Source organism: Cladophialophora psammophila (assembly GCF_000585535.1).
Source record: "Cladophialophora psammophila CBS 110553 chromosome Unknown aczJe-supercont1.2, whole genome shotgun sequence".
NCBI classification, from domain to species: domain Eukaryota; kingdom Fungi; phylum Ascomycota; class Eurotiomycetes; order Chaetothyriales; family Herpotrichiellaceae; genus Cladophialophora; species Cladophialophora psammophila.
The window spans coordinates 2,033,958-2,059,860 of record NW_006912923.1 but is presented as its reverse complement, the minus strand read 5'-3'; the positions used below and the strand labels follow the sequence as shown (position 1 = coordinate 2,059,860).

The following is a 25,903-nucleotide window of genomic DNA, read 5'->3' as shown; positions in this document are numbered from 1 at the left end:
CCGCGAAGAGTCTCACTTCCGGGTTCAAGCATACTTCCCCACAAACGCGATCAGTGCATTGTCGACCTCATTCGGATGAGAGGCGGATAAGAAATGAGCGCCGCCCGGCACGACAACCAACAACGCCGAAGGGGAATTGACGAAAAGTTTGATTTCCTGCTCCGCATTGGCTACACTGTAGACAACGTCATCAGTTCCCTACACGATTTCCAAGTTAGCATCTCATATGTTGGTCGCATGCTACATTATATCATGAAGTGGGTGCCACATGATGGGTCGGGCAGGGTTCTCACATGCAACCACATAACCGGACACTCGACATCAAACAATCGTCCATGCAGCCCGTCTCGCTCCCGCAGATTGATCGCCGCCATCCTCGCCCGCCTGCGACCGTCGTCACCCTGATAATCCGCTTGGATGGTCTTGCGCCAGAAATCTCGCGTCTCTTGGGGACAGTTCTTTCCGAAGCCAATGTCAATTAGGTAGTCGCAGTAAGCGATGTCTGGTTGAAAATCAGGTGTAGGAGTCTTGGTCGTCCACATATCGATTGGGCCTGTACAGGCGGCAACGCCGTCCCAGCAGCCGAGCTTGCGTGTTCGCTCGGACTCATAGTCCAGCGAGGTGCCGAGAGGGATAATGCCCTGGATCTATAAGGAACGTGTCAGCATATCCTTGTAGAGACAGGCGGGTCGTGGAGACATGCCTTGTCGGGTGCCAACAGCGCCATCCGCACCGTAATCCACCCGCCCTGACTGGTGCCTAGGACAAAAGCTTTTGGAATTCCTAGCGCCTCCATGACTTGAATGTTCATGATTGCAGTGTCCCAATATGTAAAATTCTCAGACTTAGTCCGTGTCTGCCCGTGGCCGAGCAGTTCGATGGCCAAAAGGTTCATCTTGTCTGTCAGCGCCTTATTGGCGTACTGCTTCCGATACAGTTCAGATGAAGTGGTGAAGCTATTCACGAGAATCAATGTCGGCTTGGATGGGTCGTAGGGGTGAGGCATCTGGTACGCGGCATCGATGCCGCCCAGGTGAGGGACATGGACAATCTTGGTATTCGGCATCTTGTGGTCCTGAGGGATATTGAGGCCTTTGCTGAGAGAATATACAACAAAAGAGATAGGGCTGGCTTGTAGGCTTCTTGTGACAGACTCGGGAGATCTGGCTGGGATGCTCCTGCCCACTTCGAGTCGCAACTGACGGGGCCCCGGGAGCCATTGTTCGTCTTTATACTCGGCTTTGTCCTTCGTGGGTCATGGCTTCTCCATCTTCATCTCTTCCTCCCCTCATTTCACCACTTGCGGTTCCGCTCTGACGGCGCCGTCCCGCAACCAGTAACCAGGAGGAGATGTATCCATATTGGGAAGGGGGGAACCGTCTATGTCATTGTGGACCCCGGGATGACCAGTTCGCGCGCTCTGCTTGGTCCGGCCCGCTTGATGATTGTCCCCGCAAAAGCAGGCCGAGACTGACGGAGAACCTGGTACCTAGCAAGCTGAGCAGCCATTGTGCGGATGGTGGGGTTTGATATTGAGGACATTTCCAGGTCTTCAACCCGGGATTCGCCCGGTTTCCTCAGCCCACTCGAAGCCTAGTTTGTTGCCCTTGAGCCGAAGAGTACGCTAGCTAAGAAGAAGTACAAAGCCCATGGAAGCTTCAAATTTGGAGAAGAAAATTTGGGATCGCCAACAATGACCACTTTCTGTTTCCACGTATGTTGCCAGGAAATCGGAATCTCGAGCCGGCAATAGATTGGCAGGCTGTAATTGGCGAAATCTCTTCTCGCTCTGTTACTGTCTTTGACATTTGGGGGGGCGCTTGCGAGAGTGGATGTAGTAATTTCGATTCATCTGACGGTCTAGCGAGCCACTTTCTCAGTTGGAAGTAGACGATATTGATGGGATTGGAGGGAAAGGACGGAGTAAATTCGAGGAAGAGACGACGTTCCAATGGGCTGGTACCTAGCGACAAGGCTTTGGGGAGCCGCCGTGATGGAGCAAGTATGCCGAGCTTGCCCCGAAATGGGGTTTTAGCGGGTGTCTGTCCTGCTGGGAAAAAGGTCTTCTACAGTACGTATACCTGTGTCGCCGTGTATCAGATTACTCTCATATGTAACTAGGCATGTACCGAAACTGCCAGTTACGTCATGGAGTAATCTCCGTGTTATTACTGGCCAACTACTTGTTAGGAGACCACAAAAGATATGCCATATTGGCAGCAAAGTCAGGGCTGTGAAAGTGGTAGGTGCCTTACATTCTTTTACCCCAATATCTTGTACAGCTGGCTAACTATATCGTACTTTCATGAAGCCACTTTTGCTTCGTGTCTGCATTCATTTCAATTCATACGTATCCAAATTCATATTATGTCCGAAAGATTCGTCTTTCGTTCCTTCCTCCTTCGTATTCTCATCCTTTTTCCCATCTAGAAACCAGTGAAGGCAACATGGGCGACCTTCTTTCTGGAAGATCATAATAAAGACATCACCTGTCTGTGCATCGAATAACCCAACATGCAATCGAGTATTAAGTATGTCGTAAGCTGAATTTTGCCGTCGAAGAACTGCCGAAACTGAAGAGCAATGAAGTGCCGTTGAACCTTTCGCCTTTCCCATGTTCCCCCAACTGCCGTCCCCTTGATAATAAAACATGACACAGGTTCGTCTCCGCTCGATGCCGGTCCCACTCATTATCACCCTAGAGCATGGGCAAGGCAACGATCATGACTGCAAGGATCATACTAGCAGATGATGCAAGTTTGTTCCCAGCACCAGTAAAAGTAGATGCGATGGGGGCGACTGGCGTGGTGCTTGAGCTGCTCGCCGGAGCAGACGAAGGGCCACCAAAAGTCCATGTCTTTGTATAGGTGCTGGCGGAGGGTGTAAGTCTGGTCTGGACTACGCCCGAAGACATGGTGCTTGTGCTTGTCCAATCTGCCCAGGATGAAGGCGTCGGAGTCGTAGTGCATGAGGTTGTAGAGGAGGTTGTGACGCTTGTGCTTGTCCAATCAGCCCATGCTGAAGGCAGCGAAGTCGTACTGGTGGAGGAAGTCGTGACGCTTGTGCTTGTCCAATCAGCCCATGCCGAAGGCAACGAAGTCGTACTGGTAGAGGAAGTCGTGATGCTTGTGCTCGTCCAGTCTTGCCACGCAGAGCTTGTTGTCGCAGGAGCGACAGGAACCGCTGACGTCGATATCAGCCAATCTACCCATGTCTCAGTTGTCTGGCTCGTGGTTGTGCTTATCGTAGTAGTTGTGCTGGAGCTAGTACTTGTCCAGTCAATCCATTGAGCTGAAGGCGAGCTCGTGGTTGTGAGGGAAGATGTTGTGCTTGCCCAGTCACTCCACTGAGCTGAAGGGGAGCTCGTGGTTGTGGAGTATGTTGTGCTTGACCAGTCACTCCATTGAGCTGAAGGCGAGCTCGTGGTTGTGAGGGAGGATGTTGTGCTTGCCCAGTCATTCCAAATTTCCGCCGTAGTAGTTGTATATTGCGCTGGACCGTGCTGCTCTGCGCAGTGTGTGACCATCATACCGATCGCGGTCGCGATGGATTCGGGCGGGCATGTCGATACGACGCAAGATTGAACAGCGGCGACGGAATCCGGGTTGCAGATGCCGGCGTGGTCAGGTGAGGTTGACGCAATACAGGGAGACAAGCAGTCTGTTTGAGCTGGAGAGGCTTGTGGCCTTGGAAGCGCCGAAGACAACGGCAACGAAGAGAGAGCGGCTGCCGCGATAGCAACGGATCTTGTGCGAGAATGCATGACGGCACGAAATGGGTGGTGCAGAAGGGACACTGCAGATGCCAGATGAAGGGATAGGATGTACTGGGTACGAGATACAGAGCACAGAGTATGCTTGGTTAGATGAACAAGGATCAGAGCTGCTCCGTTGAAGTGAGTTGAATGGATGAAAGAAGAACGCACCAACCTCTAAACGATCCTGCGATATATAGTCGTGGTGCACGACCTTCAAGCTCTTCGCCCCAGCCTCCATTGTGAAGAAGTATAATCCTATTCACCATTGATGAGCAGGAAGCGTGCGATATTGAGTGGCTAGCAAGCAAATTGGGAAAGGATTGGAATAGAATATCGGTGGCAGTAAAGATAAATCTAGATGGCAGGGCTGTAAGGGGGCTGAAAAAGGCTCTATCGGCTAGAGCCAAGCTTTCAAATCTCATTTCTCTACTCCTATTGGCGAAATTTTCATCGGTGGATACGCCAACCTCATGGCACTAGACCTAACTTGGACATGGTAAACAAAAATTCCAGGGGCTGGACGGGATCAATTCCACTCCCATCTATTTTTCGGGGCTGATCTAAGTGTTGCAAGTCTGAATACGAGGTACCTCGTACCCAATAGGTACAGTATATGCAATTCTCCGTACTTTATTACATAAGAAACTGTGCCACGTGCATGACCTTCGAGAAGATGCTCAGTACCCAGTAAACTACTCTACTATCTTCAAGTGCCTATTTTGTGTATTTTTATGCCATATCACAGGGACCGATGTTTATGTCGCGGCAATTCACCATTACCGTACGAACTTGTCAATAATGTCGACTTGGATTTCTACCAGCCGGTTCATTTGCTGAAGCTTACGTCGGCACAAGAGCTTTCTTCCTGAGGCTAACGGCTACCTACTGGGTACTGTGGCCACCTTCAATACCCCGAGGCTGGGCGTTTCAGCCTCAAGGGCCCCCACACACGGATTACCGAGTACTCGGTACACAATCTCGCTGTGTGGCTTAACTAGATATCCTCAGTGATGTTTCTTTACTCAGGACCTCGGCAGGTGGCCTACCAACGTGAAACTGGCTCACAGAGGCAGCACATCATACTTCGAAAAGGACGGCCAGCCAGTGAACTAACCTCCGTACTTGGCGTTCCGCTTTGCAATGATTGTCAAAGCAAACGCGGGGTTATTAAGAGCTTAAAGGAGATAGTGGAGTGGCTGGAGGGTAAATCAAATGTCGAGCAACATCGATGACCGACCCATTTATCAGGAAATACTGATACGGTGCACTTCGGAGTGGGTAACCCATTCTCGCGATGCCAGTCGACAACTGAACCCACATCCGATCTCTCTCCTGACTCTCAGCTACCGAGGACACCTGAGCCTCCCCCTTTCTGCTCAAGACAAAACATGAAGTTACGACAGTCGCGAGGAATGAGCTTTTGAGTGTTGCAAAAAACCAATCTCGTCATTCTCTACGAGGTAGAGATTCGCGGTCTAGATGGATGCTCAGGCTACAGTAGCAACTTGACTGGTACACCGCCAGTCATTGCATTCATCGTGTTTAACGCGGTCAAACGACGAGAGCTCCACCCACCAACAGTTTGATTGTAGTCGAAACTGGCATGTGTGCATGATGATTATGCTGGCACTGTGCAACCTTTCAATGTCGTCGTAAAGGGTTGTTCAGGGAACACAGACTTACGCGAAGGGTTCTGCCATCAATCACGATGCGGTGGGATACTGGGCCGTTGCTGTGTTGTATTGTGCTGTAGCCTTCCACACTGCAGCATTTCGTGTTTTGCTATGCATCATTCATTGCACGCGTGACTAAGCTGGTCGCCCCTCGGCTTTTTTGATAATAACCATGCACTCTCAGCGATCCAAGTCTCCTCTACCTGCCCTTGATGCCGAGCAGGGCCACGTGAAGGTGGATAAGACTGTGTTGGGAAACATGGATTGGTCAAGGTCCTCAATTTTGCTTGGCACGAGGCTGCAGGTGGAGCGTCGACGGCCAGAGGCGGGAAGCCGCAGGCGCAGGCACTTGTGTTTGATATGTTTGCTCCGTCGAAGCACCACCGACCTTTGGATTCGCCATGATTACTTGATCCCTGGCCTTTGTTCAACTGTGACGCATTCCTTGTGCCTGCCTGGATCATTACAAACGGGCAGTTATTCTATATGAGCCGTTCCATCCGCCTGGCATCTTTGACGTTCATCCCCTTTCGAATCTCGTTCTCATTCCGCCCTCGGCCATCATCTAAGCCTCTGGCCGCGACTGTTCGATTTTCACAACCCTCTACCATTCGGTCCTTCGCAACAGTCATGACCTCAGTCAGACGCATAACAGACGATTTGGAGAAACCAGACCTTGACGACAGATCCTACCGAGTCATCGAGCTTCCTAACAAGCTCGAGGCCCTGCTTGTTCACGATGCACAGACCGACAAAGCCAGCGCAAGTCTCAACGTCAATGTTGGGAACTTCTCAGATGAAGAGGCCATGCCGGGTATGGCTCATGCCGTTGAGCATCTACTCTTCATGGGCACCGAGAAAGTACGCTCACATCTTCACTTATCTCTCTTGTTTTGGCTGCTAACCGACCAAACAGTACCCCATAGAAAACGAATACAGTTCCTATCTCTCCTCGAACTCCGGGCATTCAAATGCATACACAGCAGCTACGCAGACAAATTACTTCTTTGAATGTGCCGCCCAGCACGAGTCGAACGACAAGCTTACCAATGGTCTCACCAATGGCGTGGCGAATGGTACTACCGAAATCACAATGAATGGTTCGTCGAGAGGTCCTCTTTACGGCGCATTGGACCGATTTGCACAATTCTTCGTAAAGCCACTATTTCTGGAGAACACTTTGGACAGGGAGCTGAGAGCAGTGGACTCGGAGAACAAGAAGAACCTACAAAGTGACGGATGGCGGCTATCGCAATTGACAAAATCGCTCTCAAATCCTAAACATCCATTCCATCATTTTTCCACGGGCAATCTTCAAACCTTGAGGGATGAGCCTGAAAAACGAGGAGTGAAGATCCGTGATGAATTCATCCGCTTCTATGAACGGCATTACTCCGCAAACAGGATGAAGCTCGTCGTTCTGGGTCGTGAGTCCCTCGATGAACTAGAAGGCTGGGTCGTGCAGCTCTTTTCCGAAGTCAAGAATAAAGACTTACCTCCGAACCGCTGGGATGATGTTGAGATGCTGAGCAAAGACCAATTGTCGATCGAAATCTATGCAAAGCCGGTCATGGAGTCACGTTCTTTGGAGATAAGTTTCCCTTGGCAAGATGAAGAAGACATGTTCGAGACCCAGCCTGCCCGGTACATCAGTCATTTGATTGGACACGAAGGTCCTGGCAGCATATTGGCTTATCTCAAAGAGAGAGGTCTGGCTCAAACCCTATCCGCTGGCTATCATCCTGTTTGCCCAGGCTCTGCCTTCTTTGAGATCGAGATCGGGTTGACACCTGACGGGCTGAAAAACTACCATGAGATTGTCAAGATTGTCTTCCAGTACATTGGGATGATGAAGGGGACCCCACCGGTTGAATGGATGCACGAGGAGATGAAAAACATGGCGGAGGTGGATTTCAGGTTCCGTCAGAAGTCTCCTGCAAGCCGATTTACAAGCGCCACAAGCTGCGTGTTGCAGAAGCCTGGACTACCCCGCAACTGGCTGCTCAGCAGTACCAGCAAGTTCAGAAAGTTCGACGCTCAAGCCATTGCACAAGCAATGCAATACCTGCGCGAGGACAATTTCAGACTCATGCTTGTGTCTCAGGAATACCCCGGTGACTGGAACCAGAAAGAGAAATGGTACGGGACAGAGTACAAAGTCGAAAGGATACCCACAGACGTTCTCTCCGATGTCCGAAAGGCATTGTCTGATCTGGAGTCAGACAGGATAGCGGAACTACATCTGCCTCACAAGAACGAATTCATCCCTACGAAGTTAGATGTGGAAAAGGTGGACGTCAAGGTACCCGCAAAGGCACCAAAATTACTTCGAAATGATGACAACGTCCGCCTATGGTGGAAAAAGGATGACACCTTCTGGGTGCCCAAGGCCAACTTGTACATCAAAATTCGAAACAGCGTTACTACTGCGAATGCTGCGAACTACGTCAAGACGAACCTCTTCATCAACCTTGTCAAGGATGCTCTGTCAAGTTACTCTTATGACGCCGAGATTTCTGGCCTCTCTTATGCTATCGGAGCAAACACGCTTGGCTTTGACATTAGCGCGCATGGTTACAACGACAAGATGGCAGTCCTCTTGGAGAAGATCTTGGCTACGATCCGAACCATTGACATCAGAACGGATCGATTTGAGATTATCAAAGAGCGCATGGCCAGGAAATATAAGAATTGGGCCTATCAGCAGCCGTATTATCAGATTGGCGACTACACCAGATGGCTGTTGAATGAGCGCTCGTGGATGAACGACTCCTACGCCAAGGAACTGCCGCATATCACAGTAGACGATATCAGAACATTTGTTCCAGAATTGCTCCAACAGGCACATATTGAGGTGCTGGCACATGGAAATCTGTACAAAGAAGAAGCCAAGAAAATTGGCAATCTGATCGAGTCAACACTGAAATCACGTGCATTTCCTCCATCGGAATGGTTGTTGCGAAGAAATGTCATCCTACCGGAAGCAAGCAATTTCGTTTACAAACAGGTGTTGAGCGATCCCGCCAATATCAACCATGCAATCGAATATTATCTGGACATCGGCCATGTCATGGACCTAGATCTGCGAGCGAAAGCGCAGCTATTCAGTCAGATGACGGATGAACCCGCTTTCGATCAACTGAGAACCAAGGAACAGCTTGGATACGTCGTATGGAGTGGGATACGACCTGCAGCCGTCACGATGGGCTATAGGGTACTGATTCAGAGCGAGCGAGATCCGGAATACCTCGAAACGCGGATCAATGCCTTCTTGCTTAAGTTCAAGTCGGATCTAGAGTCGATGTCCGACGAAGAATTTGAGGGCCACAAACGCAGCCTTGTTAACAAACGATTGGAAAAGCTCAAAAACCTCGACTTTGAGACAGGCCGTCTGTGGGCGTACATCAGCGGAGAATATCTCAATTTCTACCAAGTTGATCGAGACGTCGCGGTTATTCGACAGCTCACCAAGGATGACATGAGGCAATTCTATGCGCAGTATATTGATCCAGAGTCGCCCATGCGGAGAAAGTTGTCGATTCATCTCGAGGCCCAAGCTTCAAGCACGATGCCAGAGATTTCGCCAGCGGAACAGAAGGGCCAGTTTGTGGGGCTAATTGGGCAAGCGCTGCGATCTCTGGGCATTGAGGTTGACGAACCCAAATTGAACCTTCAATTTGAGAAAGTTGACCATGCAAGCTTACCCCAAGTCTCGAATGCCCTTAGTGAATACGTCGGGAATTCGGTCCCGCCGTCGAAGACCGACGAAGTTCTTGGACAGATGAGAGCAGCTATCCCACAAATGCAAACTGCACTGAAGATCAAACCGGTCGAGTCGCCAAAGAACATTGTTCAGGTGGCTGCACAAATACCGACTCCTGTCATTATCAAAGATGTCGCTATGTGGCGAGCTGGCCTGGAGGTGACCAAGGGACCTGTCCCCGTTGAAGACTTGCAGGCCTTTGAGGACCTTGAGTCAAAACTGTGAGGCTGGAAGAGGTCGCAACCTTGCTTCTGGGATGAGGATTCAGGAGTAGGCATCGCTTTTGCCATGGTTCTGGCAACAAAACACAGCGAAGGCGTTGTTGGCAAAGTCTCCATGTATCTGTAAAAGTAGACATAGATCTCAAGATACACTTCAAATACAAGATCCAGACATTGCAAGACCTTGATTCCTCTGCCTCGATCCCACCCACGGCGGCTTCCCAACCGAACTGATGGATTTGACGGGGTGACAAGGCTGAAATTTCACCTCCAGGGGATCTCGGCCTGTGTGCGGGCGCGTCGCGAAATCGGTGCAACTTGCACGCACATGCAACACCACCGAAAACCTCATTTCTAGTTAACGCAAGACATTCCTAGTCTTGCAAGCATTCTGCGATTCGGTCTGCACTCCAAATAGTTCATCTTCGTTAACATCTTGATTGCCTGATCACTTTGAAAACCCTCTCATCCCCAACTCGTTGCTAAATCGATGTACTCACCATGTCCACACTCACCACAACCACATTGAAATCTTCCTACCCGTACGAGCCCGGTTCTAGCTGTTGAAGTATTGAGACCTAACCTGCCGAAAGACCTATTCTGCCACCTCCATTCACAGCCAACCAACCACCGACCATCAGATTATATCCTCTCTCAAACTACACGTTTGGGACCAAAGAGACCCAACCGGAAGAAGACCCTTCTGTCGTGGCCAGATTGAAGAGATTGGAAGAACACTACGAGAAATATGGCATGAGACGGACATGTGAGGGCATTCTGGTCTGTCATGAACACAATCACCCGCATGTGCTGATGCTGCAGATTGCAAATGCATTCTTCAAGCTGTATGTCTTTGCGCAAACCTCTGGTGCCATAACAATTGATCGACTTGACTACTGATGAGGAACCACTTGGAACAGGCCGGGAGACTATCTTCCTCATGATGCGGACGAGATCGAAGGCTTCAAGATGCGGCTGAACGAGAGACTAGCACCCTCAAATCCCAAGGAAGGGGACATGGAGTGGGAAGTGGGAGATTGTCTCGCGCAATGGTTGGTACCTCCTGTCCCAGGACTTCTATCGGTGATGATACTCCTAACACAATTCAAGGTGGCGTCCCAACCACGAAACCTTTCTTTACCCATTCCTGCCAGCGCATGTCTCGCGTCCCAAAGAACTCAAGAAACTCTACCTCATACATCTCCCACCGAATAAGGAGCTCAGCGTGCCCAAAAACATGAAACTGCTGGCCGTCCCGCTATTCGAGCTGTACGATAATACCGCACGCTATGGGCCGCAGTTGAGCGCCATTCCACACTACCTGTCACGATATAGGTTTGAGTTTGTCGACGAGGAGGGGAATATAGCGAGTGTTATGCCTGGTGGGGGCCCTTTGCCTGGGCCGGAGGGGACGGTGGGAGTAAAGATCTTGGGCGACGGAGAGGTGAAGATGGAAAATGGCCATTGAGCGGCAGGCCTTGCTTGGGAGATAAAATTCTTCGACCACCCGACCGAAGGTCCCAGTGGCTGTGCCATTATCAGAGCATTTTCAAAAGTCGGCACGAGAAACAGCTAGGATAGCCTGCCTCAATTCCGTGGCAAGCAAAATAACTGCTCTGCTCCAGCAGGATCGGTTGAGAGACCGCGCCGTGGTGGTGTCCTGGCTGAGATGAAATGTGACCCATTCCATTTCATAGCGATGGTCGGAGGTGGACTGTTACGAGTCAAAGGGCACGAATTTGGTCAGCTTGAGTCACTCAGGCGCAGCATGTGTGGTTCGCAAGAAACGAGACAGGAGGAGATCTGCCATGAATCATGCCTAGGATGGACAACTCGGTGACAACCTCGACGAGTTCCAGGATCGCCAGGCCCTGCTCACGTGCCTATGTAGATGCGCGGCTCAAATCTGAGTGGCGGGCCAAATTGCGTCTTGCGCTTCCCGCCACCCACCGAGCCCTTCATTTTCTCCCTTCTCCAAATCGCTTGGCGGACGAAATTGAGATATAGCAATCTGTCCGTTTGTCTTTTCCAGAGGACCCTCCATTTGAGATTCCGCTCCGCTCCCTCAACTCACGAAGAGCCGTGGTCGTGATCCGTCATTAATTCCATCTGCTCCACGCGTCTGCTCCCGCACCATTCACCATGAATTTCATGAATCCTCAAATGTACAGATTTCCCACTCGGTTGCAATGGCTGGGGCTCGTGACTGACTGTTTGCAGCACCAACCTGGTGATCATCCTTGGGATGATGCAGGTCTCGAAGCGGATACCCTTTGACGATCCTCAGGTTCTCATGGGGGTACGGATCCTGTACGTCGTGTCGAATCTGGTCGTCTTCGGCCTCTACTACTATATCGGCATGAAGATCAAAGCAAAGCGAGGTATGCACAGGAAAAGGACGTCCCTTGCAAAAGATGTGGGCTGATGACAACCTGTAGACCTCACCACACTGAAATACGTCGAGCCTGCGCCCATGGGCTCTGGCGAAGAACCCAAGCTCGTCACCACCACGATCCAAGAGTATGATCAGAACCAGCTGTCGGCCGCCTACAAGGGCCAGCTGATGGGCATCGGCATGATGGCATTCATGCACTTGTACCTCAAGTACACCAACCCACTCCTCATCCAATCCATCATTCCCGTGAAGGGCGCCCTGGAGTCGAACTTGGTCAAGGTCCACGTCTTTGGCAAGCCTGCGGTGGGCGACCTGAAGAGACCGTGGAAAGCGTCCGGGGGCATGATGGGCATGGGGCAGGGCGAGACAAAGACTGATAAAGCTAGCATTGAAGCCGCCGAGCGCGCCGGGCGGGGCGGAGCGAAGGAGGAGTAGCGGCAACAGTTGAACGGGGATAAAACCAAGGCGCACGCCACGGGGCTGAGGGAATAGATACGCTTTTGGTTCTGCTAAAAAAAAAACAAAAAAAAAAACAAGGCCTTCGAAGAAAAATACTCACTGCCTGCAAGGATGTTTGGTGGCCATCTATTGCGTATGCGCTGTTTTCTGATCTCGTGAATATATGCCTTGTGCTGGACGATGCGCCAGGCTCCAAAAATCTTGAAGCTCCCCCCTCCCCCTTGTTCCAGTGATGCTGACCGATGATACTCTGGGAAAAGAGCGCGGCTGCGACGGAGGCATTTGCGGATCAACTGGATGATCCGAACCGCGTGCCGCACTGCCAGAACAGCCAAGACAGGCGATTGGATGGAACGAGCCATGTTGGTTGTTGCTGCTTTTTCTCCATCAGACGAGATATGTGATAATCAGCAGTATGTTGAGTCATGCCTTGCGCATATGCCACGGAAGCTGTCTCGCTGGAGATCCTGTGATCCGGCTGAGCAGGCCTGAGGGAGGGACAGACTGCAGTATAAGAATCGGAGACGGTAGAAGATCGGGGTGACTACTCGGGATTGAGAAGCAGCATGGTCGAACAAAGAACAGATATCGTCTACAATAGCCCTCCAACCCAGAGATCCGCCGACTACTTTATCGTATTTTCGGCGAATATAGCATTGAGAATTTAAGGTAAGTTATCGCTGCCATTTTCGTTGGCTCTGGTGGCTGCCCCCCCGGAAGGCCGCTCCAGCTGTCGTCGGCCAAGAAGATTTGGCGGGCAAGCGGGCAGCTGCCTTTGGACTCTTTGCCCCTCAACGTCAACACTGCCCCACCATTCTGCGCCCGTCTCCCCTGTCCTTGCCCTGTCCTTGCCCTGTCCTCACTCACTCAACTACTCTCGCAGGGACAAAACAAAAAGCTTTCCTCATCCTCCCGTCACACCACTTTGTTCCTCTCTTCGAGTTAATCAGTTTACTCTTGCCGACGACTTGGAATCCGGATATCCGAATATTCATTTAAATTCCATGTGAGTTGCTCTCGGTCTCTCCCTCCAGTGCTTTGCTGCCCACCCGGTTTCCCTTCCGTCGAAAGCTGCCATTGGGATTTCCTCCAGAGACTGACTTGAGAGAGAGCTTCTTCCATTCAGCAGTCTACCAACCTCGACAATATCATGGCTACTCTCGTCGGAATCAACGGCTTTGGCCGTATTGGCAGAATCGTAAGTCGCAGCCAGCACTGTCACGGTCGGAAATAGCTAACAGCAAGTCAGGTCTTCAGAAATGCGTGAGTCTCTTGCCAACCCCTTTCATCGGACTCCGAAAGTTCCTCTTCCTCTAACTGCGGATCTCTAGGGTCGAGCATGACGATGTTCACGTTGTCGCTGTCAACGATCCCTTTATTGAGCCTAAGTACGCTGTACGTACCCTGCGTTGTCCTACCAGATCTCCAGCGCCCATATTAACATCCCGCAGGCATACATGCTCAAATATGACAGCATTCACGGCATCTTCAAGGGCACAATCGAGGTCCAGGGTGATGCTCTGATCGTCAATGGCAAGAAAGTCACATTCTACATGAAGAGAGATCCCGCCGAGATCCCTTGGTCCGAGACCGGCGCCCAATATATCGTTGAGTCGACCGGTGTCTTCACAACCACAGAGAAGGCTTCTGCCCATTTGAAAGGGGGCGCGAAGAAGGTTGTCATCTCTGCTCCCTCCGCTGATGCTCCCATGTTCGTCATGGGTGTCAACCACGAATCATACAAGTCCGGCATTCCCGTCATCTCCAACGCTTCCTGCACAACCAACTGCCTTGCACCTCTCGCCAAGGTCATAAACGACAAATTTGGCATGAAAGAAGGCCTGATGACCACCATTCATTCGTACACCGCTACCCAGAAGACCGTCGATGGACCTTCGAGTAAGGACTGGCGAGGTGGCCGTGCCGCGGCTCAGAACATCATTCCCAGCAGCACTGGTGCCGCCAAAGCTGTTGGCAAAGTCATCCCATCCCTCAATGGCAAACTCACTGGCATGTCCATGCGTGTGCCTACCGCCAACGTGTCCGTGGTGGATCTCACTTGTGTCCTCGAGAAGCCCGCATCCTACGACGAAATCAAGCAAGCCATCAAGGACGCCTGTGCCACAAATCTCAAAGGTAGGCCGAAAAGAGTTCTACCCGGCCATTTTCGTTCAGGGCGTGTCTAACAGAAAGCAGGTATCATGGCATATTCTGAGGATGACCTCGTCTCCAGTGACTTGAACGGTGACCCCCACTCTTCCATTTTCGATGCCAAGGCCGGTATCGCCCTCAATGACCACTTTGTCAAGCTCGTTTCCTGGTATGACAATGAGTGGGGATATTCCCGACGTGTTGTTGATCTTTTGGGTGAGTGCCTTATCCGATCGGGAAAATTCGGGATGTGGTAAACTGACATTGAAATATAGCGTACATGGCCAAGGTTGATGCAGGGAAGGCCTAGACGACAAAATCCTAATGGCACCGACTCTTCTGCAGACGCCGGTAAATTTGTTCCAAACGAGGGTTCGGAAAGTGCCGCGTGAGGTATAAAGAACGCCTGGGGAAAGACGAGACAAAGCGCAACATAGACTCAAGTCTCACCTGGTGACATGATTAGCTTGAAAGCACCGATACCTATCCTTCCTATGGCCTAGCTCAAATAGGAAAATACGTGCCTCTCTGTATTGACAGCAAGAAGCCGAGCATATTGTGACGGTCCAGATTCCTCTGCCCTGCAACGAGTGGTTTTGCAGCCTGAACACGTGACCTCTGCCTTTCTTTGAAAATCACGTGAACAGACACTTGGCGTTCCATGGCTGGGCTTCCTCTAAAATGTTCCAAGTGCAATCTATTCCATTCCTACTAGCAAACGTGACAACTTCAAGGGGCGGCCTTCTGGGTCATACACGTACCTGCCTGGGATCTCATGACTTTATATCCTCATCGACAGAACTTTCATCAAAAGCTTAAGAAGCTACGCTCTGAGAATACAGTCGCTCAAGACCGGGCCTTGGTACGTGTTGCTTGACTTGTCCTGCTAGCCAAGATCGGCGTGATATACCCATCCTCTATTATGATATCCTCTCATGCTATCGCCTTATTGCATACGAAAACGTACCTCTTTGACTGACTAGTCTATTCATAGGTGGCTTAGAAAGAACGTTCTTGGTCCAAAAGCAGCTCGACACAATTTCATTCGCTGGGGTGGCTTTTCAAGCATTATGCAGTTTCTCTAGCTAGTCTCTTGCTTGCTTTCTAAGCTTAAGGCAGTGTTTGAACTCTTCCAGTCAATTATCCTTTCCGATATGGCTCAAATACCGCCCCCAGACCAGGAAGGACTCTATCATTCTTCAGATGGCGCGCGGTTTCCGAATCCTATTCCGCGCGTGCAAGAGCCAAACTATCTCTCAGGGGACACATCTATGAGAGAAACTCCAGATGTTTCCGCGGATATCGACCACCGGTTGAAGATCGAGAGCCCGTCGGAAGAAGACTACGAAGACAGCTTATTATCCGACACCTCTTCTGAAGCAGTTGAACCTGTGCTCCCGTCCAGACGTGGTCTGCCAATCTCCCAGCTTCCCACGGGCCTATGTTACGATGAGCGCATGCGATATCACGCTGAAGTGTCAGCAACAACCAGAGAAAGTGTGCATCCCGAAGACCCAAGACGGATATACTACATCTACAAAGAGCTCTGTGAAGCTGGGTTGGTTGATGACAAGAAGCACCCACCAATTGTGGAGATGCCCTTGTATCGAATTCATGCTCGCGAAGCCACGGAGGATGAGTGTCTTCTGGTTCACGCGAAGTACGAATATGAGATGGTCAAAAGTACCGCGTGTAAGTCACTCTTGCGAAAACGAGCTTCAGCGTCTGGAGAGCCCGAGCTAATTATCGTGAAATTTGTTGCAGCCATGAGCGACGAAGAGCTTATAGACCTTTCAGAGCTACGCGAGATGGATTCCATCTACTTCAACCAGCTATCATTCTTCTCTGCAAAACTGTCCACAGGGGCAGCGATTGAGACATGCCGAGCGGTAATGTCCCGAAAGGTCAAGAACGCAATTGCCGTCATCCGGCCCCCTGGCCATCATGCCGAGATTGGAAAGGCCATGGGGTTTTGTCTTTTCAATAATGTCTCCGTTGCCTCCAGAGTCTGCCAGAAAGACTTTGGGGAGGACTGCAGGAAAATTATGATTTTGGACTGGTCAGTTGCCTTCCGTCCGCTAGAGTTGCATCTATAAACTAACGCTAAAGAACTTAAGGGATGTCCATCATGGTTAGCCACTCCGTATTTCATTTTCAGACGTGGATGCTCAGACTGATGTGTGTTAGGGAATGGCTGCCAACAAGTCTTCTACGACGACCCTAACGTTCTCTACATCTCCTTGCATGTTTATATGAATGGTAAATTCTACCCTGAAGGTCCTCAAGGTGACATGTATCACTGTGGCACTGGTGCTGGTGAGGGAAAGTAAGTTCATACACCCCTACTCAGTCTGTCTTTGCGAGCACTTATGCCCTCGAAAGAAACGTCAATATTCCCTGGCCTTCGAAAGGCATGGGCGACGGTGACTACATGTACGCATTCCAAAACGTCGTCATGCCCATCGCCAATGAGTTTGACCCGGACTTTGTCATCATCGCCGCGGGCTTCGACGCCGCAGCTGGAGATGAGTTGGGTGGTTGTTTCGTGACACCCCCCTGCTACGCACACATGACGCACATGCTCATGTCTCTTGCCGGAGGGAGGATTGCCGTGTGCTTGGAAGGGGGGTACAACTTCAGCGCTATCTCGAAGTCTGCCCTCGCAGTTACGCGCACCTTGATGGGAGAGCCACCTGATCGCCTACAAGCTACGGCTGCCACTCAGAGTGGGGTGGATACTGTGGCCAAGGTTCGAAATGTACAATCAAAGTATTGGAGGAGTATTTATCCTAAGGACCCTGTCAGTGGTATTTTTGGTGGCGAGAGATTGCATGGTAAGAACAAGCCTCGAGAAGCCTTTCTTCCTCTTGTGACATACTTCTTTGCGAACAAGCTGACTCCTCCCTCCTCGATATAGACATCCTTCGCCAATACCAGGCTATGCATCTCTATGATTCTTATAAATTTACCCAACTGCATATCTACCGCGACACGGTGTCAAAATCATTCGACCAGCAAGTCCTCGCAACGTGAGCCCCAGTCTCCTACGTAGACTCCAGACCTTCCTGCTGATATTGGAGACAGACCTAACTACGAGAGCAAGAAGGCTTTGATGATCATATTCCATGACTCGTAAGTTTGCGCGGTGAGGATCTGAAACAGGATGCTGACAAGACCTTCTGTAGACCTGATCTTCTCAGCTCCAGCAATGGCTTATCCACACAAACAAAGCCCCATGATACATGGCTCGTATGTCTCATTCTCCCGTTGCACCCTCTTCACTTCTCGTTCTTTCCCCTCTGCCCTCCGCTCAGACAAATGAACCATTCCAACCTGCTCACATCTACAAAGGTTGACGGCACACAGTCGTACGTCCAGTGGGCCGTTTCCATGGGCATGGGTGTCATAGATATCAACATGCCCGAGTTCATCACCCTTCCCGACGATGTCGCCATGAAATCCGAATATGGAGAGCCAACGGATATCGAGTATGCTTCCACAACGACCGACCTTGCAAGAAAAGAAGGGGAGAAACTTGCCTGCTACCTCTGGGAAAACTACATTGAACCGTACGACTTCCCCTGGGGAATCGTCCTCATGGGTGCAGGCCACGCGTTTCATGCCATCGCGAAGTTGGTGTCAGAGAACGAACGTGTCTACCCTTACCTAGTTGGGATCGTGTGTTTCATTTCCACGCAGCCGATTCGCCCCATAAGCAATCCCGGTGGGAACCATTGGGTAAGTCAGTGGTATCGCGAAAACTCGCTCGTGTTTGTCAGCGCGAAGCATAGTCTGTGGAAGAAGGAAAAGGAAGGAGGCAGGGTGAGTAAGCGATATGGACGGCTTGTGAGGAGTGAGGAAGAGGTGTTGAATCAGATCATGGTGAAGCACAAGAAACAGGTCTGCCAGTGGATCTTTGACAAGATTAGCCAGCGGAGGGAGGAGATGGGAGGCAGTACTGAGGAGGAGGAGGAGGAGGAGGAGGAGGAGGAAGAAGCAGGCGATGAGGATTCGATGGCAGCGGTGGCGGGCGATGAGCCCCTTGAGAGGGGAAATAGGGACAGCGATGCCGACACCATCGACGACCCCACTTCGATGGAGGCCGGGGGCGATGATACTGGTGCCAGAGCAGCGCAGGTCGGTGAACCACCCATGAACCCAAGTACAAGTGCCGCAGGAAATGGTGAAGAAGCAGGTGTTGAGTTTTCGAACGCAACACCGCCGGCGGAAGCGTCTACAGCAGCAACAGACCACCCAGCCTTTCCATCTGGCGGCAGCGGCGGCGGCGGCGATGTGTTGATGACGACGGAGCCGTGATATTGGCCACTAGGTCGAATAAGTCACTATCCAAGCATCCGCCCGCGCTTTAATGAATCTCGATGCTCAGCAAGGCAATGAATGGGGAAATTGTGTATGTGTGTCGCTCCGCTTAGGTAGGCTCGCCAGTGGAGCATGCATCCTGGGTGGGTTGGCACATACAACGAATTCGACAACAACTTCTTGCTCCCCATGGGGTCTATGGGGGTCTGAGTGACTGGCTGGGGCTGGGCGTCGTGTGTTACGTACGAGACAACAGATGGTGAATCTGGCACGTATGAGTTTGTGTGGTTTGCGTGTGTGAGCGGCGGTTGTGAGCCGGTTCTACATGGCCTACCTATGAACGTCGGCAGATGGCTATGCGTTGCTGCGATCGATTCTCGGATTCAATGCATGAACACTCAGAGTATTCGTCTCTGCTTTGGGCCTTTGGCTGGCTGGCTAGATGTCTGGTTGGCTAGCTGGCATCATCCATCCGTTGGTTCGTCCATCGTCTTATCCACTTGGATCCATCAGGATCCAATCTTGTCCCATCCTAATCTATCCACGACGTGCCAAAATATGAAATTCCGCGGCATTGCCTGCTTGCTCGTCCCTCCCGATCCGTCGAATACCAGTTCGCCAGATATAGGTACCAGGCAACCATTCCCCCCGGGCTTTCAGACTTGCGTTTCGACTTTTGATTTCCTTTGTAGCAAGCCAGCCACTGGATCATATTCATTCAAAAATCCGAGTTCCAATGTTCGTTCCGTCCGCTTCCCCACACTTGAAAGCTCGCTGTCTGGTTGTCACCGTACTGTTCTCAGCATTCTGTTCTCTTGGACATGAGATCCAGGACTTCGGACAGGATCATTTTCCGTTTCTTGCCTGCGGAGTGGCGTTCGTCGTTGCGCAATGGCGGTGTGCAGGTCTGCTCAGAGGCTGTGCTGGCGAAGGTGCTCAACCCCTTGAGCTCTAGATTTGTGGTCTTGGGTTGTTTCTTGTTGGTCTCCCCCACGGGGTTCTTCTTCAAAGAAATAAAAACTTCACATTCTTTCGCTCTGGATGCTGCTTCGTCCGTCGCCCCGCGCTCCACAATGTGTTCGGCAAGGCTCTCTTCTGGCTTGGCTTTCAAAGATAGTAATCGACGAGGCGGCCGTTCGTTCTCCTGCGGCAAGGACTGCTTCTCGATGTCGCGCTCGTTGTACGAGATACTCGGGCCTATTTCCTCGTTGCGACGTGGCTGGCTCAATGACCGGCTCGCATGCCGACGGGATGTGATGATCATATCATCATGCTCGTCGCTTGCCTCCGGATCAACAGTGTCGCTGCCACTTTCTTTGCCGTCTCCAGTTTCGAAACCACCTTCGTTGCCATCTTCGTCGCCATCGGTATACTCGGCCATATCCTCACTCAATAATGCTTCCTTTAGAGACAGGACCCTCTCCATTAACTCTCTGAACTCATCCGGAGTTACCCCTGTCATTATGTCATACATCTCGCTTCTGATATCTCTGATCATGGCTGGAGTTGCTGTATCCTGAGCGGCTCTGGCAATATTGTTCCCAAAGGCGCTGTTGTTGGCCGCATAGGTCGCCAGAGCTTCGATTTCTGCAGAGTTCATGTCCAGTATGTCAGCTTGGCGAGTGACTTCGGCGGTCTCGCTTTCCAGTCCGCTTTCCAGCTCTTTCTCCAGCCACTGTAAATCGGCCTCACAATCACTGATAGATCCCTCTGTCTTGGCAATTTCCCGCTTTATCTGATTAATGGACTTTTGCATGGCATCGACTATTTTTTTCTCCGACTGGTACTTAGCCTGAGCTTCCTTGACCTCCTTGTCTATGTCCTGAAGACGCTTCTTCTCTGCTAGAAGAGTCTGCTCCTCGCTTTCCTGAGTTTGGCGTAACCTGATTTTGCGATCACGGTGATCAGCAAGCTCCTTTCTTGCCCTTTTCCGTTTATTGCGAGTGGCCTCTTTCTCTTGGTGTTTCCTCTCGAGCCGGCGCTGAATGTAGCGCGATCTACGTTTAGAAGTTGGGGCGGAAGCTGTTTCTGACTTGACTCTGGTTGCCGACGTGGATCCCGCTAAAGTAGTCGCGGCTGAAAGAGAAGTAGTCATGGTACACTGAGCGGAAGCTGATTCTAACTTGACTCTGGTTGCCGATGTGGACTCTATCAAGGTAGCCGGTGTCGAAATGGGAGCAGCCATAGTGCACCGAGCGGATGAAGTGTTGTTCTTCATGCTTTTGGAGGCAACTCCAAGGAGATGTGCTCGACGAGAGGTGGGTAAAAGGCTCGACAAGACCAGGGTCGATAGATATGAACAGGTGCTTTATAGATTGTAATTAAATGGAGCTTCAAGAGGGCCAGTAAACAGTGAAGAAATCAGAAGCAGCTATTAGTGACGTGTCCTGAGCAAAAGCGATAGAGAGTTCAAATCGAGGTGAGAGTTCGATGTCGTGGAGAGTCTTGCCGGAGGAGGCAGCGCCCGACATTGAACTTCTGCTTTGGCAAAGGCGGAAAAGTGTAGATTAATACTGTCAAATCGGTAGAGCCGGAGCAGCTGTGAAAAACAGGAACCTTTTTGATCTGGAGCGTATATCGATATGCTGAGAAGTAACAATACCGGTCCCCATAACGAGCAGAGGACCATGGTACTCCACCCAGCGCTCTCACCTTGCGTGAGCGCTCCAGGAGCTGAGAAAGCCGAGAAACTGGGAAACAATAGCCCGCACATCCATGCCAAAGTCGAGGCGTAAAAGTCGCTACGTATTCACACAGCCAAGATCCGCATTTTCAGGATTGTCCTGGCGACATTGTGAAGGTCGAAGGTGATGATCCCTTCCTGGGCCATCACGCTTCGGGTTTACAATGCTATGTTAAAGCTAGGAGGCAAGGTTGGCAATGGGACGGTGTGGGAATATCAGTCATAAGTTCAACCGAGCGTCTTCAGAGAAAAGGAGAAGATTGACATTTGTCTAATGAAGCATGAGACTGAATACGCCGGTGAGGGCCTTTGTTGAGACACTCCGGACTCCTTCTCTGAGCTTTTGTGCGAGGTATTCATGGTAAAGCACTTTGTTAGGACGTCAACTTATCGCAAGGCTGACGAAGATGAATTCAGGCGCCTTGGACTGGGGGGAGCCGGATAAGGATTAATATTATCCCGAAGAGCCACTGCCATCCACTCGAGAGCAGCACTAAAATTGCAGTGCACTCGAGGGCGAAACGGTTGATTGAAGTTCGTTCGCGAGCGCTGAAGTTGAGGTGTCGACGTGTCTGGTCGTGTCACATGCGCCTTGTTGGACCGAAAAGCGTTCCCTTCAGTCCGCTTCCTCTAAGAGAATAGTATTTGCATCCGGGCTGTGTGCTTCCTGTTCCATCAAGTCTGTCGACCATTTCGGATCCTCTGGCTCAACTTTCCAGAATGCATCGGTCGATGGTCCTGTGCAGGTCATGTCGATTCTCAATCCTTCAAGCCTTCACTTCTCTCGCTGGGATATCAATCCCAGTAAAAGCCTCTACTCCTGTTCCTTCACGACTTTCCGCACCGTTATGCCAATCGACTAGGAGTTTTATGCGCTTTGCACCTTTGTGCCACTCCAGCGTACAGGCTTCGTCAGAACCCCCTTCATCAGAACCCCCACCTGCGTCCTCAGCTGCGGTTCCGTGGTACCTCCAGATCGAAGATCCCACTCCGCCCGCGCCTGTATCGCCCTGGCTCGCTCTGCAAGAAATCCCGCCCTTGCCACAAGATCCACCGCCCATCCTCTCGCCTGTCCTCACGCACCTCTCGACCCAAATTGGCCTCGACAACCTCACGCTTCTAGACCTCCGGCGCCTCGACCCGCCGCCCGCATTGGGCTCCAACCTCCTCATGATCATCGGCACTGCGCGGTCCGTCAAGCACTTGAACGTCTCCGCCGACCGTTTCTGCCGCTGGGTGAGGAAGGAGTATAAATTGAGGCCATACGCGGACGGGCTACTCGGGAGGAACGAGTTGAAGTTGAAGCTAAGGAGGAAGGCGAGAAAGATGAAGTTGGCCCAGAGTGTGGGAAATACGGTTGCCATGAGAGAAGCCGACGATGGAATTACTACGGGGTGGATCTGTGTCAACATGGGCCTGGTGGATGAGGCTGTGTTGCCAGAAGTGAAGGAGGATGAAGGAGGGGATCAGACGGGGTTTGGGGTCGCTGAGGGACACCACGCCTCCTCATCTGGTGGCGCCATGACGAGAAAGATGCAGGAGACACTTGCAGAAGATGAAGAGGACGAATATCAAAATCCTGCAGAGGAATACGTCGGGTTCGGGTCGCGGACAGACTCGCCGCGCATCGTGGTGCAGATGTTCACGGAGGAGAAGCGGGTCGAGATGGATCTAGAGGGTTTGTGGGATGTGCGGAACACGAGACGGGCACAAAGGGCAGAGAAGGCCAAAGTTGAGGCGGAGGCCGCGGTGGCCAGGCTGCAGCAAGAGCAGGAAAGGAGCATAGTCGGGACTGGAGCCGGCTCATGAGTGAGATACGGACGTGGAGAAGGACAGGCGGGATAGGAAAGGCTATATTAAAAGCATAAAAGAGGGAGAAAAGATCCCAGGTCAAGAAAAACTTGGACCTGCATGAAGCCTAAGCAGGTTTCAATGAAGCAAGGCCGACGGGTTCAATCGGAACCAGCCACATAGCGCTGACTGCATTGTCTCATTGTCGTGAAAGTCGTTTCATGGCTGTTGGCTAGCCTATGCTATTATGTCCCGTCCTCCTTTATCTGTGAATCTGTTGCCCCAGTCAATGTGTGCACAACACCTGCGATATGCTGCATTTTCAAGCCACCAACATGCCCGAGAATATGCCGCCCAGACGGTCCAGCCCGGCGCTGGGGGTTCGTCGAGGTTACTCAAAACTCGGTCCTAGCATGAGAACGCTGAACCTCAACTCCCCACCGCCTGCCTCTTCCTCCCTCTTCAGGAAGGCCTTCACCCCTAGCTCCTGGCCCTTCTCGCTCAACACATCATCCTCAGGACCCAGGAAGCCTCTTTTCAACGGCCCCTTCCGCGACCCGTCCATCTCCCACAGATATCCGCCTCTATCTTTGATGAACGCCACGAAATGTAGGTCAACGTTCGCTTCGGCTTCGGGAGCTTCCGTGTCGCCCTTGGCTGCGGCCGTTGCGTGCGCCGCTTCGAGTGTGGGGCTGTTGTAGAGAAGGTCTGCACGCGCGGCGGGTTTCAATGGGATGGCTTCCTTGAGCAGTTTCTCCAGATCGCTGCCTTCCACAATGTTGGATCTTGCCTCGCCGTTGCTGATGGCATGTAATAACCCGATCAGGCCACATGCGTTGCCGATAGTTTGCTTGAACCACACCACGGGCTCTTGGTCGCCAAAGCCGGTATATTCCTCGCGCAACGAATCCTCTTCAGCTCGGAACTTCTCGTACGTGCTGGTGACGGGGAAGACGAGGAGCAGGGCGATGGCCGGGCGAGGGAGGAAGGCCAGGAGAGATGGTTCGGTGAGGGAGTACACGTCGTGGAATTGGAGGGACTGGGACAGGCCGAGTTCGTGGACTAGGTTGGTCATCACCTCTGGATTGTTCTCTTGATATGGAGCAGTTAGTGGGGCTTGGTTACGGATTTGGGTCATAGTAGACTCGAAGGATCACTTACCAAGAGGGACGAACATCTTTTTCTGGGCCGCTTCCGTCATTTTGTCCGGGTTTGTAAAATCTCCCTGTCTCAGGAAAAGTGAAGGAGAGGAAAGAGGATGGGTGAGGCTCGCGAGGGATATAAAAATGGGGAGACAGGCAATGGCCAATTGCGTCAATGGCGGGGAGATTCAGGCACCTGGAGATTTTCATTGGCGGAAGTCCACAGCCTTGCGGAAGGCAGCCTCGTTGCTTCCGCCGCAAGGCTGGCATCTCCTTGTTCCGATCGGTTTCGCTTGCCCACAATTTGAAGAGCCGCGACACAAAGGTGTTCTAGACCTCTACTTCAGATCTCTCATAACCATCCCATTGGCTTTCGTGTTGGAACTTCAATACCTCATCGCCCCACGACCACCAGCCGGCTGTCAGATTTCTAGCAAATAGTTCCAGGGCGCTGTACTTTGAAGGAAGATGTTCTTCCAATAACATCTTCAGACAGGGTTTTCGCGAATGCACGTCCGGAACGGCAGCGATGACCCTTCGTTTGGGGTCTTCAGGAGATCGACCTTTCCGAAATAACAGCAGGACCTCATACGGCCTCCGCCAGATTCCATCAATTTGGCTGACGGGAACCCCTTGAGCGGTCGACTTGATCCACACCCATTCTTCCCGTAAACGCAGGTCTAGTGCTTGCAGAGTCTGCAATACTCTCGCGCGGATAGAAGACTTGTTAGTAATCCAGATGGCAAGTAGTCCTTGCGGGGCAAGAAAATCCTCCACCACGCGCAATGCCTGCGGAAATGGATCCTGATCCTGAGCTTCCGATGTCCTATAAGCATGAGAGTTGCGAACTGACCGGTTGGACCAGGGGGGGTCCATCAGAATGAGATCAAAGGTCCTATTTCTCGGCGAGATTTCTCGACGGGCTATAAGAAAAGCGGCAAGTCCTTGTTCGATACTCGCCCAAAGGAATGCAGATCCTGGGGGAACAATAAAGTCACCAACGTCGCCAACCTCAGCTATAGCAGTCTCCGACCGAAAGTTGCAGACAATGTTACCTTGCAGATTTTCAAGAGAGCCAAACTTGTTGCGTGTTTGTGTAGTCGATAAAACCACAGGTACCGCACCGTCCCTTGAGGAAGGACTGGCGCTCACATTTGAATTGCTTGTTTGGGTTGCTAAGCGAGCCGTCGAGTCAGTGTGAGAGGTCAAATCGCTGCGCAAGTGGCACCAAGCCACGCCTTGACCATGCAAATGTGTCCGGATCTCGATCAGTGCGGCACAAATATCCCTTTGCACGGACCCATGATAGAGCTGCTCGTCGACGGCGATCCTGTTGAGCATAGCCTCTCGCCTCAAACCCTTCGGTTCCGAGCTGGGATACGGCATTTCGAGAGCCGGAGTTGACCTGAGGGTGTAGGGAACTTGTTGGCCATCGCGGATGGATTGAGGAATATCGATCAAGATGACAGTAGCAGTGTGGTTGCGGTAGAGGATCCCCGACATGATCGAGCTCCAAAGGAGACATCAACAAGTTGGGATATGGAAGCG

General features: G+C 51.5%; 10 protein-coding genes across 10 annotated transcripts; 6 read left to right on the top strand and 4 right to left on the bottom strand.

The window, feature by feature from the left end:
• Positions 1-24: 24 nt before the first annotated feature.
• On the bottom strand, positions 25-1,066 carry A1O5_02093 (microsomal epoxide hydrolase; the record flags this gene model as incomplete). The annotated part of the gene is made up of 3 exons (XM_007742709.1): positions 25-198; positions 294-647; positions 683-1,066. The coding sequence occupies 3 exons, from the start codon at positions 1,064-1,066 to the stop codon at positions 25-27; spliced, it is 912 nt and encodes a 303-aa protein (XP_007740899.1).
• A 4,994-nt stretch (positions 1,067-6,060) lies between these two features.
• Positions 6,061-9,418, top strand: A1O5_02092 (insulysin; the record flags this gene model as incomplete). Its single annotated transcript, XM_007742708.1, has 2 exons — positions 6,061-6,291; positions 6,347-9,418. 2 exons carry the CDS (start codon positions 6,061-6,063, stop codon positions 9,416-9,418), a joined length of 3,303 nt encoding a protein of 1,100 aa, XP_007740898.1.
• A 497-nt stretch (positions 9,419-9,915) lies between these two features.
• Positions 9,916-10,882, top strand: A1O5_02091 (autocrine motility factor receptor; the record flags this gene model as incomplete). Its single annotated transcript, XM_007742707.1, has 4 exons — positions 9,916-9,956; positions 10,008-10,259; positions 10,335-10,466; positions 10,525-10,882. The coding sequence occupies 4 exons, from the start codon at positions 9,916-9,918 to the stop codon at positions 10,880-10,882; spliced, it is 783 nt and encodes a 260-aa protein (XP_007740897.1).
• Positions 10,883-11,556: 674 nt separating this feature from the next.
• On the top strand, positions 11,557-12,244 carry A1O5_02090 (uncharacterized protein; the record flags this gene model as incomplete). Its single annotated transcript, XM_007742706.1, has 3 exons — positions 11,557-11,579; positions 11,635-11,795; positions 11,853-12,244. The coding sequence occupies 3 exons, from the start codon at positions 11,557-11,559 to the stop codon at positions 12,242-12,244; spliced, it is 576 nt and encodes a 191-aa protein (XP_007740896.1).
• Positions 12,245-13,418: 1,174 nt separating this feature from the next.
• Positions 13,419-14,729, top strand: A1O5_02089 (glyceraldehyde-3-phosphate dehydrogenase; the record flags this gene model as incomplete). The annotated part of the gene is made up of 6 exons (XM_007742705.1): positions 13,419-13,466; positions 13,518-13,531; positions 13,600-13,663; positions 13,720-14,404; positions 14,465-14,635; positions 14,695-14,729. 6 exons carry the CDS (start codon positions 13,419-13,421, stop codon positions 14,727-14,729), a joined length of 1,017 nt encoding a protein of 338 aa, XP_007740895.1.
• An 844-nt stretch (positions 14,730-15,573) lies between these two features.
• Positions 15,574-18,736, top strand: A1O5_02088 (histone deacetylase 6/10; the record flags this gene model as incomplete). Its single annotated transcript, XM_007742704.1, has 8 exons — positions 15,574-16,111; positions 16,184-16,492; positions 16,607-16,745; positions 16,802-17,253; positions 17,337-17,448; positions 17,504-17,551; positions 17,605-17,668; positions 17,771-18,736. 8 exons carry the CDS (start codon positions 15,574-15,576, stop codon positions 18,734-18,736), a joined length of 2,628 nt encoding a protein of 875 aa, XP_007740894.1.
• An 802-nt stretch (positions 18,737-19,538) lies between these two features.
• A1O5_02087 (uncharacterized protein) lies at positions 19,539-20,924 on the bottom strand (the record flags this gene model as incomplete). The annotated part of the gene is made up of 1 exon (XM_007742703.1): positions 19,539-20,924. One exon carries the CDS (start codon positions 20,922-20,924, stop codon positions 19,539-19,541), a length of 1,386 nt encoding a protein of 461 aa, XP_007740893.1.
• Positions 20,925-22,292: 1,368 nt separating this feature from the next.
• On the top strand, positions 22,293-23,231 carry A1O5_02086 (uncharacterized protein; the record flags this gene model as incomplete). The annotated part of the gene is made up of 1 exon (XM_007742702.1): positions 22,293-23,231. The coding sequence occupies one exon, from the start codon at positions 22,293-22,295 to the stop codon at positions 23,229-23,231; it is 939 nt and encodes a 312-aa protein (XP_007740892.1).
• Positions 23,232-23,604: 373 nt separating this feature from the next.
• A1O5_02085 (ubiquitin carboxyl-terminal hydrolase L3) lies at positions 23,605-24,414 on the bottom strand (the record flags this gene model as incomplete). Its single annotated transcript, XM_007742701.1, has 2 exons — positions 23,605-24,305; positions 24,375-24,414. 2 exons carry the CDS (start codon positions 24,412-24,414, stop codon positions 23,605-23,607), a joined length of 741 nt encoding a protein of 246 aa, XP_007740891.1.
• A 271-nt stretch (positions 24,415-24,685) lies between these two features.
• Positions 24,686-25,858, bottom strand: A1O5_02084 (uncharacterized protein; the record flags this gene model as incomplete). The annotated part of the gene is made up of 1 exon (XM_007742700.1): positions 24,686-25,858. The coding sequence occupies one exon, from the start codon at positions 25,856-25,858 to the stop codon at positions 24,686-24,688; it is 1,173 nt and encodes a 390-aa protein (XP_007740890.1).
• Between the last annotated feature and the right edge of the window lie 45 nt (positions 25,859-25,903).